Source organism: Bemisia tabaci, chromosome 3 (genome assembly GCF_918797505.1).
Source record: "Bemisia tabaci chromosome 3, PGI_BMITA_v3".
In the NCBI taxonomy this organism is placed as follows: domain Eukaryota; kingdom Metazoa; phylum Arthropoda; class Insecta; order Hemiptera; family Aleyrodidae; genus Bemisia; species Bemisia tabaci.
The window spans coordinates 24,145,472-24,159,271 of NC_092795.1; the positions used below are offsets into that span (position 1 = coordinate 24,145,472).

Genomic DNA, 13,800 nt, shown 5'->3' on the forward strand with positions numbered 1-13,800 from the left:
CGGTGAATACTGCCGTGCTTAGGAAAAACGCCGTATGAACCTTCAGGCGTTGCCGAATTTCCTTTGATAAAAGACGAATTTCCCGGTAAACTTATGAATATTTATCTCCCAATTTTTTCAGATAATTCCGTTCGCAATGTCACCTAAACCTCCTGAAACTTTCAAAGCAAAATTGCCATAACATTCTTCAAAAATGAAAATTTTATCGAAGGGAATTTGGCAACTCTCGAATGTTCATACGGCGTTCTTCCTTAGCACGGCAGAATACTGGAAAGAGATGAGAAGATATTCATAGGTCTGAGTGTTCCTCTCAACTGCGTACTCTGTTCCTCATTTTCAAGGGTTTTGTAACCCTTTTTAATCCAGTTTCGAGGGTCAAACTGCCCTCACGTAGTCTGATGATAAAATACTTACTCAGAGTCATGACCTTATTCTGCAAGATGGGATTGAATTCGTATTTCTTCATTGTATTACCGTAGAATATCTGTGTTCATTTTTGCAGGGTCGATTCTTAGAAAGGGTTTGTATGGTCTCGGTTAAGGTGGAATTAGGTTTGAGGAGACCCACATTACGGGATCAGAATGAGAATGATTGTAATTTTAACGAACTTCCGAGGACAGAAACAGAATTAAAAGAGACTAACATTTAACGTGAATTTAGGGAAAAGGGGAGGGCTCACAAACGTTTAAAAATGCGCAATTCGGACTGCGCAAATATGCGTTTGGGAATGGGTTTTAGACATTTCTGACGTGTTCAATGTACTTTATGCAAGATCAAGTCTGTGTGAAGTCTGTTCAATTTGCCCGACCGCCTGTGAGCAACAGTCCCATTAGGTTCGTGGGGATTCGGAAACACCACGGTCGATGTAATTGGTTTCCAACTTCAGCTATCATTATGAGCACTGCCGTTAAAGTTTGAGTACGCTGAATTGACACGAAAGGTATACGAAGGTTACGCGTAGTATATTTACTTTAGTTTTTCGAGGTATAGGTTAAAAAACATCATTGTGCAGTAATAATTAGATGATTCCGGTCCTATGCTCACAAACTGGCCGAAATATCTGCTTCCAGATGACCATGAATATTTTCAAATCAACGAAGGGAATTCACGAAAAATCTCAAGAAAAACTATTGATTAGTGTTTCCTGGTGTTTCCTTATAACAAGAAATCCTGGGTGAAAATTGGAAGGCACGTTGTTGGTGCCTGCTTGATATTAACGACTTCGTTTTTAGGTGAAAATATTGTCCTCTAGATATGAGCCTGTTTTTCCCGATGCAAGTGAAATCCGTGGTGAAGATTTCAATATTATTTCGTTTTAATTCAATCAACGTTGTAATACATGTATTAGTGAGCTCCTCAGATTTCGCAAAATGGCAAGTGCCCTATTCCTTCTCTAATGCCTTTAGGGACCGTCTGCACTCAGTGAGCGTGTTTTTGCTAAAGGAGCCATATGTAGAAATGAATTTGAGCAAAATGAACTATGTTAGGCCCAACTTGCCAAACTAACCCAACTTTGCCCCCCTGCCCCCTCCCCTCTTAGTATCCGAGGGGGCTGAAATTTTGCCCAAGCATCAGGGACACTTTGTTCAACATCTGAACAAGGTTTGGGCTAAATCCAGGGGAGGCCAAAATCGGCGCTTTTGGAAAAACCTCTTTTACAGGAAAAGGTGCACGAATGTCGCCAAAAAGACACGTTTCCAGGGAAATTTGGCAACTTTCGAATGTTCATACTGCGTTCTTCCTTAGCACGGCAGTATTCAGGGGTAGAGTACCTTTATAGACAGAGTATGGCCATTCGTATCTTTTTACTGCAGGAAAACTGTTCCGCTTTTTGATTGGTCAACGAGTTTTTAGGCTTCATGATGCTCTTAGGGCCGTAAATAAACAAACAAGATGGCGGCTCACCGTAACATCGATAAGAAACTAAAATTTGACAAAAATTTCAATTACACGGCAGTAACAATTTAAATTAGCATATCTACGAATAACACATAAAAAACACATGAAAACACTGTTAAATCGCCTTTCACCTATATCACAGGAGGATGTAAGATGTGCATAACCTCAAACTTTTTTTTTTTTTTATTGAGAGTTTAGTGGCTTCTATTCCTTTAGGAATCTACAGCCAACTATAGGCACTATTTATTGTCCGAAGACATCAGGGAGTTTGGTAGACATGAGACATCCATGCTCGGGCTTACAAATTTTACGGATTAAGGCCGAGCGAATTCTGCTTACAGATCCACTCGTCAGTTCCATGAAAATTTGTCGCCACCACCGGGATTCGAACCCGGGACCTATTGACCTAGAGTCAGACGCGCTAACCACTAGGCCAACCTGGCCGGCAAACCTCAAACTTGCTTGCTGATAACAGCCATCTTGTTTGTTTATTTACGGCCCTAAGAGCATCGTGTCAGCCTATTCGCTCGCGACCAATGAAAAACCGGAACAGAAATGGCCATACTCTGCCTATAAAGGTACTCTATTCAGGGGTGGCTTCGAACGCGAGCCGAAGCCCGCGATTCTTTGGCGACGCCGAGTAATGCGTGGTATGGTTGGCTCTGATTCCCTACGGGTTTGCTCCGGACAGGCGGTTTGAAATATGAACGGAAATGACCGGGTCCCGGCTCCGCGGAAAAGTTGTCAACGGGGCGATGAAGGTCTTCCAGGCCAGCGACACCACCACCGCCACCGCCGCGCTGAAACGGTTTGATTGATAGAGCCAGGCTTATCTGCCCCTCATCAATTTGTAGACGGAGGAGTGAGATGGGCTCTGTCGCGGGACTTTTATGGCTTGCGGAAGGTCTGCCTGCGTGTCGCGACGCGACGCGACGCTCCGCTCAGCCGTGGCATTTGTTGCTTCTCCCGTCTCGACTATTTGACTCCTCGGTGTGAGTTTCAGGAATACCACCCTTGCAACGCCGCCGGTGCGTCCGTTTTTGCATATACGTTTAGAGTCCCTTTATACTGAGAGTCAAGACAATGTGAATCTATTTCTGATTGGTTCCCGTATTTTAGGCCTTCACAGTGTCACAAACGGGAATGAAGGTTACATTTTCACCGATTGCAAAGATTATAATCTGGAATGGACCACGGAATTACGGGTTTGGCAAGGAGCAAACGGAATGAGAGAAGGAACGGAGAAAGGAATTTGAGAATGGGCCGATCAAAGATGACGAAAAACGTTCAATTTCTGTAATCTTTATTCCCGTTTGTGACTCCATGAGGGGGTGTTGTCTTGACTCTCAGTATAAAGGGACTCTACATACGGTCAAGTGCTTATCTGCTGTGATAGCGGAGAGAGCTGAAAATGCAAAAAATGAAGTTTGGAGAAAACGGGCTCAGAAGCATCTGACCGGGCAGTTTTATTGAAAGAAGCCTCCCTTCTTTGTCAAATTGCCACTTATCGTCCGAAAGACTCGTAAAAATCGTTTTGATTATTACAAATTGACTGATTTTATTTCAACTACACCGAAAGGGTATTTTTCATTTCCATGCTAGGTTATTGTTAGGAGTGCATTGATAAATACTTGCCAATGCGCTCATAGTGATTTTTGAGATATTTTCGGTAAGATTCAATTTTTATTTTGCTCCTTCAAAAAATTGCAATAGGCCCATTGAAGGCGAAACTAGTCCCTCGTGCATTGCTTCACGTCTTGATATTTGAAAAGTTAAATTGGACAGAATTTTGTAATTAGGGACCACTATTTCTAGTTTATTTGAGGAACAAAAAAATGTATTTTTTAGTTTTTCTGGGCAGATGAGTGGTTTTAAGGATGAGCCAAGAATGATTTCAGGTTGATTGATTCCAGGGCCGGCTTCACGTACTTGCCGCCCATGCGCCGCCTGTATTTTTCCGCCCTCTTCTCATTCGTTTTGAAACATCAATAAAAACCATCAAATGACCTTGCCAGCGAGGGAGGGGTGTGTAAGACGCGTTTACTCTTGTTGAACACATTTTTTGAGAAAGCCCTGTCAACACTACTAGCAAAAGTTCACGGAACTTTACGCAAAAGTTAAGTTTCGTAAACCTATCTCTGTGTGGACAAGACCTTCCAATTACATGAAATGAACGAAATGAATGAAAAATTATGATAGAACAAACATAAATGTGGTCTAATAGTTGTTACCTCTGCCGCCCCGCCGCGCTGATCGCACCGTGTTTAGCGCAATGCTTGAAGTATTCCGGCAGTCTGGTACGCGCTATGTGTTTCACGTCGACCGCTGCTGAACGCACTGTGTTTGACGCAATGCGTGAAGTATTCACGCAGTCTTGTAGGCGCTATGCGTTTCACGCTGACCGCAATGACCGCACTGTGTTTGATGCAATGCGTGAAGTATTCGTGCAGTCTTGTAGGCGCTAATATGTCTTACATGCCGATCGCCGCGCCGATCTCCAGTCCATTTCTCTCTAAGTCCCGCCGTTTCAGGCCAAATTGCGTGTTCGATTTCTCTCTTAACTCGACTAATTGAAGGTGCTGACTCTTGTATCACTGAAAGACGGCAAAATTAGAATTTACCATACTCTCGGGAAATGAAAGATTTCGTCGCATTTTCTCGTTTATAATTTTTTTTCTAAATCCGATCTTTTTTTATACCTACATTTAAAAAAATTGCTCAATTTGCCGCCCCCTATAGATTTGCCACCATGGGCCGCGGCCCATGTGGCCATCCCCTTAATCCGGCCCTGATTGATTCCCACTGCAAAATGAAGACCAACCAAGAAAAGAAGAATCTCAACTGGAAGGTTTCAACATTTTGGCGCCAACTTCGTAGTGTTCTTCGTCTTTGGCCCCGTTAAGGCTAAGGGGGATGCCGCAGTGAACGATACCGATCCGTCTTTATGTCTTTGTACAAAGCCCACAAGACCTGTCGGAGAAACATTGAAAATGACAAAAAGCTTTCGTTGAAAAATTCAGTCTCACGTTAACATCTCAATAGGAACGAGTGGGCGATTGTGGTCACGAAACATTGACAGCTTTTCACCTCAGCGTTTGTGCGTGTTTCGTGGAAATGATTTTCTCTGCCCATCAATTTTACAGAAGAGAATTTCAGCGTTTTAAGAAAACGTCCTTATCTCTTTCTAAAAATAAGGCAAGGGAGTAGCAACAATCGTCACACTGAATAAGTGAATTTACGCATTAAAAGTTCTTGTTAGCTTTATTTTTAAGTTGGCCGATTCCTAGTATCTATTCGACGGAATCTTATTTCAATTAAACCTACGCAGATGGGTAGTACTTTCCTCTTCTTCATTATAAAATGTATATGGTCCGTTTTTCTCTCCCGTTTCATAGAACCTCAGTATTATTATTTTACAATTGGAGCGATTATAATGGTTGAAGAAACCAAGTCACATCGAAATCCAACCGAAAAACGAGTGTTTTTCCCCTCTAATAAATTCAGTGCTCGAGATTAAGCTTAACGCCTGTTTTCACATTCCAACTATATTTCCTAACTTTAAATTTTTGGTAAGAGAAAGAGCGTGGCTAGTCGAGCTCAATATAACTCCTAACTCACCCCCTTCCCTTCAAAAAATAAAAAAAGAGCTCGATTTTTTTCCGTTTCATTCAGTCCATTGGTACCAACATTTTGTAACCGTCGACCATGTAAAAATTAAGACACGAACTTGAAGTAAAGTTTCAAGGCAGGTCACATAATGCTATCATGCAGGTATTTCTATGAAAGCTCGTTAATAAAAATTAGATGATGCAAAAATTGTTGCTAGATCAATGAATAGAAATTTCTCCTCGTCGAAAGCCAAACATCACAAAATATATGTACTAAGATTCCTCGAAATCGTACCGCGAACGCGGGTAATTTAAATGCCCACTTAAAGAGGCAAAACTAATTTACCTACATTTGATATGAAAAGGCATTTCGAGTTTTGCATTATTGATTGGCTTCACTCTGTGCTATTGAACCATTTCAACCATGACAAGGCGTTAGGAACTTTTCAATTCACGTCTCGCAGCTAAAACAAATTAATTCACCTCAGCATGAAAAAAAGAGCGATTTTACAAGGAGTGGAAAGCAGCATGGGCACTCCTTTCCAAGTCTTGAATCCGTCAGTTAATTCGTCGATCTTGCACTCAACCTTTCACAAGTAGAACCACAAGAAAAATAAAAGGCGCTCGTTTTTCAGGAGTTCCGCCTTTCTATGTCTCTGAAATGATGTCATGTTTCCGGGTCAAGGATGCGATGCTAGCCACGCAGGGTGCATTCCCTCTTCCGACAATGGTCGCTAGCCTGAATGCCAGATCTTTTAAGTCTCTCATTTCGTTGTTTCCCGAACGAAGGAACGTGACTTAATTCCAAGGTTTTTTACAAGAGTATAACTGTGGAATTTCTGTTCAAAAATGATGATTTTTGCATGAGATCAAGAGGAAAAATCAGTGAAATTTCCAATTGAATCAGTTAGAACGAAAACACACCAACTCGGTAACTGGAAAATGCTCACTTCCCATTAAAGACAGTTAATTTACATCAAGGTCATTGAAGTTAGCGCATCTGTTCCAACTTGGACCTTTAAAGTGTTCATAAGTGCTTGTCTTTCGGCAGCAAAAATCGTTTTCTTAAACTAACTACTCCACTTATTCTGCGCAGTTTTGTGTGTGTCTTGATTATTTTCATTTTTCCGAGTTGGTGTGTTTTTGTTCTCACTGATTCAATTAGAAATGCCCAAGATTCTCCCGGTAAAAATGGAATTGTAGAGGGGAAATTTTTCAACATTGAAATATAGTTACGGTCTTTCGTGAGAGAAGCGACGATTTTTGTGTAAGAGCATTCTGTATGACATTTATGGACAAAATTGAAGTATTGATTATCTGACGTGTATTGGTTTTGAATTATATACGAGGATTAAATTATGAATGGAACAACTCACAAAAACAACGTCACAACTCGAATTTTGGTGTGAGTTGAGACAAACTTTGACCGAAGTTTTCATTATAGGTAAAAACTCTTATTGTTCAATGAAAACATGATCGCAGGTCAGAAAAAGGTTCCAAACTTACGACGCGTCTTTAACAATTTCATTTTTTGAAAGCCCCGCGCGCGGTAAAAAGATATTGAATGAGTCACAGTGGGTCAAGTTTCGTAAACTTGAAGTCGAATTAACTCTTAGGGTCAAGTCGCAAATGGGTTGCATTGCCCCCTTCCACGGATTTCATCACATATTCCTGAAGGCTGAGTCGTTTATCCTTTTAAGCGCTCGGCTGAAAGTAGGCACATTTTCCTTTCATCCCGCCATGATATACAAGGTAGAATACTTGTGCTGCAGAAACTCAATGGTGAGCCAGTTCAATAGCAAAATGAAGGAAAGTTCACTGACATTTGAAGAGAGGATATGCCTACTAAATAAGTTTTAGTGCTTAGTAGTGTAAGCTGTGGAGTATTTAAGAACTTCTCTGAAACTTACTGCACTAAAAATAGTCCATCGCATCCGAGCTTTTCTTAAAAATTCTCATTTTTTGCTGGGTTCGTAAAAACTTGCCTGCTTTCTCAACCTCGGTTAGGTACGATTATGGCAAAGAATATGCTATTAATTTTGAAAAATTCTATCAGTAGCTTATGATAATCCTCTCCTCTTTAAATCCTACTACTTACAACAAAATTTACATGTTTGACTCTAAAACCCTGCTGACCCCTGAGTGCTTCGTCTCTAATACCTACGTATTACAGATTACCGCTTGTTTTTCACAGTAGGGTGTTGGGGATTTTTCATCCAAGCCAATTGTACTCACCCTATGTACCATTTTTTCACTAATTGGCAACGCTGTGGGGGTAGTGTCCATTAGTTGTATTACACTGGCGGCAATCGACATTTCCATGCCGATAGCCGACATTATCAGGGCTCATCATCATTACCGCGACGAATGCGAAGCGCTGTTGCCACAGAGAACTGTAAATTATATAGATGCGAGCAAGTTTTCCCAGATAAAGATATGATTTCGCTTGCAATCTGGCGGCGCAACGTCGAGTGCAGTGGAAATTCGTACTTTTTATGCCACCGTCTCCCATAAAATAGATAGATGGCGTAGCTCCAACTTTTTCATTAGATTTGCGCTGACGTGAAGGCAGGATGAGCTTGTCTCGTTCACTTTCACCGCTCCGGACAGCCCTGAATAGAGTGGCCCTGAGTCCTGAGTCCTCTTTGAATAGAAGGAAATCGTTATCAAAGATATTACGAGTTTTGAACAATGTGGGAAACTGATTACTTCACAGGTACTAGGTACACAGATGGGATAATGAAGGGGGGGCGAGAAAAGGTGAGACTCCGTACAAATTTCTCATGTGAAACAGGAATCGGTTAAAACGTACATTACGAAATATATCTCGTACTGTTTAAGTTGTTTAAAGAATTTTTTCGGGTCCGAATGAATGTTTTCGTGAATAAACCATATTTTTAAAATTTTGCGAAGATATTTTTAATGAAAATACTGGTGAGAGGATATTTTCAAAATTATTTTTGAACATTATCATGGCAATATTGTAAAAAATTTTCTCATAAACTTGTCCAAAATATTTTTATCAAATTTATAATGTAAATATTTAAAAAAGATATTAATTAAACTAATTTATTAAAGTGATTTCAGGACATTTTGTCAACGATTTTTTGTCCGCGCCCCTTTTTTGTCCTGTAGTTTACGCCCATACGTAAAATAAGCAACGGTGGCTTAGTCCAAACATCATATTTTAGTCCGTATGTAAAATTATATTGACAGTATGGAAATGAGAAATTGAGAGAGAAGGAGGCGTTGTTATGGTTGCTCATTTTCTAAATGAAATGTTATTACTTTCTCCTTTTGAATTATCTTTTTAAACTGTCATTGGTGAAGATTTGGTTTTATTTCTATCCTTAAAATATTCGATGTTCGGTTTATCTTATATATGTATAGGTACTTTTTTATTTTTTTAATTTTTTCTTTACGAAATTATTACTTCATTTTGAAAACATTTATATTTTTAAAACGTGACAAATATTTGTAAAACCTTTTCCAAGCGACATATTAATCTCAATAAGCCGCAGTTGTGCCGACAGAAACTGCAAAAATGAATAAAAGAGGGAAAAAAACCAAGAAGCACGCAATCTTTAGTTTTAAACCATTTGTACATCGATCTTTTAGAGTCAAATACGTCAAATTTTGAGCGTTTTGTTGCGCGTACACCTCACTGCAGCACAATAGAAGCACAAAATGTAAAAGAAAAAATTTAAGTGCTTTGGAAATCATTAAATTTGCCACGCAATATTTAAAAACCATTACCTTTTAACCACCAATATTTAAAAAACGCACATTATATTATTATTCTCCTTTGATAAATTGATACATATTTTTCCCCCATCAATTTAAATGAGAATAATCAATGCAAAGTGTGCAAACATTTCAAAATCCTGAGTTAAAAAACGCTGACTGTGTGAGTATAAATATTAAAGCCTAAGAGAGCGGAGCGGCATGCTGCCAGCGCGAGAGGCTCACGGGCGCCTACAAACCTAAGTTGATACTTCACGCATTGCACAATGCTTGAAGTATCTACTTAGGTTTGTAGGTGCCAATGCGTGTTTCGCGCTGGCCGCCCGCCCGCCGCGCGGCGGCGCCTGAAGCAACTATTTCACAACTGAGGTGTTGCACAGTTTTACACGAAATTGAACGTATTAAGAATGACAAGCATCCTTTAAAAGTACATATCTTTCCGCGCAAGATAAATCAAGATACTTATCGCACACTGGAAAAATCTAAGAGCCTTTAGCTGAGGCAAATATAGAGGTTTATCCAGTTCAGGTGTAACAAGGTGGGAAAACCTTGAAAGATAATTAAGTCCTATTACACCAAAGAGGTGTAGAGAGTCTTAGTGAATTTTGTCTCATGGAATCGACGCTCCCCCAATTTTACCAAAACTCTCAACTATATATTATTCTTCGTTGGACCAAACAGCCAAAACAGAAAAAAAACAAGCAAACTCTCATTCTTCCAAGATATTTTACATTTTCATCCAAAAACGTCGTGAGCAATTGTCGTTTGTATTTACACATGTGGGCCAATTAACTGTGGGTCTCAACTTACACGTGGACCAAAACTCCCGTGCCGAAAAAAAACGCGTGGACGTAAATTACTGGAAAAAACAGGTGCGCGGACAAAAAATCGTTGACGAAATGTCCTATAACCGATTAAAATATATTAGCAATAAATGATCCGTTTTAACAAGACTTTAAGAAAATACATTGTTAAACATACTATCAAATTTAGTCTAACTGCAAGCTGGCTCATATCATTTTTAATGGACGTTTCAATGATTTGAAAAATATTTTCGTTTTAACTAGGTAGACTCTGACACGCGTGTGATCGTACTTTTCAGCGCTCAATTGATAGCGAGCACTTTCTACTTTTGAGCCACCACTATATTACTAGAACACCGGTTGAAACTCTGCGGGGGTAGTTTTCTTATGCTAAGAAACTTAACATCTGTGCGTGTTACAGCCACCAATGGACAGAGCGGAAAGTGCCGAACGTGGTGTCTTTGCCTCATTCACGGAATCGAGGCAACGATGAGTTATAGACGTGGCAAGCTAGTTATTAAATATATTAGGTTAGTTTCCTTCCACTCTCATGTGTGTGCGTGTGTGTTTGCTTGCTTAGTGTTCCGTCCCGTCTTTGTGTTCAGTAAAAAACACACTTAACACACATCTCTAGACGGCACTGTCTGACCAATGACGTCTCTGCAAGAATAGATGAAATGAATTTAAACCGACTAGGTTGAAAAGTCTACACATAATACCCAGTTCCAGACCTGAAAACGTGTACAATCCTATCTCTGCTTACACTGGGAAAAAAAAAAAAAAAAAAAAAAACACATTGGATCTAGAGTCCTTGACAAGAAAAAATACTCTTGATTCAATCAGATTTTTGCTTACATCAAAAGGAAATCCGCTCAAATTAAGAGGCTTGGCTCTTGATTAAAGCAAAAATCCGATTGAATCAAGAGTATTCTTTCTTGTCGACGTTCTTAAGAGTCTGGACTCTAGATCCAATGTATTTTTTTTCCAGTGTACAAAATTTGACTAACTACGCGTTATGTGAACTCTTATAGGCTTTAATTAAAATCGATCAAATTAATATTTTGAAAATAATATGTAGATTAAGTACTCTTTAATTTTGTGAGGCGCTGGCATTACAACGTGAACCTTAGGAGTTCTTAACGTCTTTAGGGTTCAATTTTGAAAGAATTGATAGAAACATTATGCCCGTCGCCTTTGACAAGATAGTAGAACGCTGGATAATGAATTCCTCTAAATTCCTTGCAGAGACTTCATTATTTGCCAAAGCTTGCATTAATTGTCTTGTGCGCACCGCAGTGTCCAAAAACTGATGCAACAAGATTTTAGACTTTCACTGTTCAATAGCGATTTTTTTCTTGAGCAGGGACCATCAACGCAAAATATCTCATAATAACATGGACTCTGTGTAAAAAACGGGTACTGCGAAGTGGAGGGGCTGAAACCTCAAAAACTTTATCTTCTCCTTCTCCTTCTTTTATCTCTCCTTTACTTTATTTTTATCTTCTCTTATATTTCTTGCTCGTCATTGTTATGCTGAAAAACTTAATTTTATCAGTTACTGAAAAAAAGGAAGGGGGCACTCTCGCTCCTTCCAGCTTTTATGACGCGCCCCGGTGTTGTAGAAAAACGATACCGCGCAGCTGTAGATAATCATTCTTCGAACGAAGAACAATTTTGTCAATCAGTTTTCTCCTTAATGAATATATTTTACACTGACGCAGGAGTAAATTTTCAACGACTACCTCTAGTGGCGAAATATGAATAATCGATATTCGATATTTCCCGGTTTCAAACTTGGGTAAAGAATCGATTATTAAGGTGTTCGTTGCGAACACCCTGATTATATCGATCCTTTTCCATAGGTTTAAATGTCAGATCAGTCGATACATCGCAAAGCACGCTACTCCACTGATACCTACCCTTTAATCTGACCACCAGGCGCATAAAACATAATCGCCGTGCCAGAAAACAATGTGAATTTCGGACAGGTTCTCATTTATGGCGTGCTTTGTTGGTTTCGTTGTGAATCGATGTTGTTATGGTCTAGCTCTGCATGCAAACTCATGTTCTATCGCCGATTGTGGTTTCCGCGAGTAGCTTCTCTATAAAACTTCGTGATTTTTGTCGGACATGTAGCCATGACTTCTCTTTCTATTCTTCTCTGTTGCAATACGAGGAATTTATTTGTTGTTTCTTTTCAATATGACTATCTTTTTTCTCGATCGATCAGCGAATAGACATTTTATGAGGAGATTATAAATGAAGAGAGTTAAATCGAACTCTCTTTAACCCCAGATTGTAGCTATAGGCCTGGATACATGCTTTCCGTCAGTTTTCGATCAAAATGATGACTCCGATGCAGCCTTGTTTAGTAGTCCTTTTTGCCGTGCTTAGGGGGAACGCCATATGAACATTCGAGAGTTGCCAAATTTCCTTCGATCTATGAGGAAAGTCATAAATGTTTTTCTATGAAGTTTTCTGGAACATTAGGTGAAATTGCAAGCAAAATTATCTGAAAAATTGGAAGGGAAGTTTAACAGGAAATTCGTGTTTTATCAAAGGAAATTTGGCAATGCCTGGAGGTTCATACGGCGTTTTTCCTTGGCACGGCAGCATTACTTTATAATCAGGGGTGAGTAGCATTTAATTGAAGCAAATTTTTGCCAACTCGTGCTGGACAAATCAGCACTTTCCCCTCCATTTAAACCCATGTAAAATACGTACCCATTCATCCTGGCAACCTTGTTACAGCACCGCGGCGCAAAGTGGATCGAGTCCATGGGAGAAGTCGGACAAAATTTGGAAACTTTAAAAGCTTATAACTCCGTTCATACACAACTTTGAGGTCCCAAAAGTGGTTCCATTGGTTTTCTTGTGAAATTTTCTTCCAGATCCACCCCTTATACTTTAAAATGTGACGAAATAAACACCGAAATTCTCAGTTTAAGTCAAAAATTTCATGTCCGACTTCTCTAATTGACTCGATTCACTGTGCGGCGCAGCGCACTGAAGCCAACGGCCGAAGTTACGGTGAAGGGTATTAAAATAGCTCATGGAAGGGACGATTTCTCTGTTTCAGGTGTCTCCTGGAAAATGGAGCAGGACAAGCCGGGAAATGCGAAGAAAGAAAAGTTAGAAGTGTTGGCGCCGTTTGCGTCCCTGGAGGACTTGAGCCCGGAGAGCCCCTTGGCCGAGCACTTCGCCCCTTCGCTGCCGCAGATCCCGGAGGAGCAGAAGAAGATGAGCTCCACGGCCTCCGTTGCCGCCTCCACGGCGACCCCCGCCCCTCCCCCCGGCTCCAACAATAACAACAGCTTAGGCATCAGCTCCACGCCGAGGATCGATATATCGAGGGCCAGCAGCTCCTCGCACCAGGACGACAGCAGCCCGGAGAGGGAGCTCTTTGGAGGTTAGTTCAACTTTTTTTTTTTTTTTTTTTTTTTTTTTTTTTTTTTTTTTTTTTTACTTTTTTTGCAGTTTCTTCGGCTTCTATTCCTGTTTATTTAGTGACTTAGGAATCTACAGCCATCTATAGACATGAGTTCTAACGTAGATTATTTTATTGTCAGTAGCCATTAGGCACATCCACGCTCCGGCTTTCAAATTTTCAGGGATTAAGGTCGAGTAGAATCTGTTAGTTCAACTTCCGCTTTCAGCCTTTTTCCAGACAACATGGGGTCCGTGGCAAGGCGTGAATGATCGATTATCGATATTTTTCCATTTTAAGCTGTGGTTGAGAATCGATT

At 40.1% G+C, this 13,800-nt stretch overlaps 1 protein-coding gene across 3 annotated transcripts in view; it reads left to right on the forward strand.

Annotated features, from left to right (window-relative positions):
• LOC109031154 (uncharacterized) overlaps nt 1-13,800 on the forward strand; it is a 73,361-nt gene that overhangs the window by 13,613 nt on the left and 45,948 nt on the right. For 2 of the 3 annotated variants that reach the window (XM_019042509.2, XM_019042507.2), the window contains exon 2: nt 13,134-13,463. In XM_019042509.2, coding sequence (XP_018898054.2) covers nt 13,148-13,463 — 316 coding nt within the window. In that variant the 5' untranslated portion in view covers nt 13,134-13,147. Of the gene's footprint in view, nt 1-10,475; nt 10,585-13,133; nt 13,464-13,800 lie in introns of all 3 variants that reach the window. The other variant, XM_019042508.2, reaches the window with a different exon arrangement.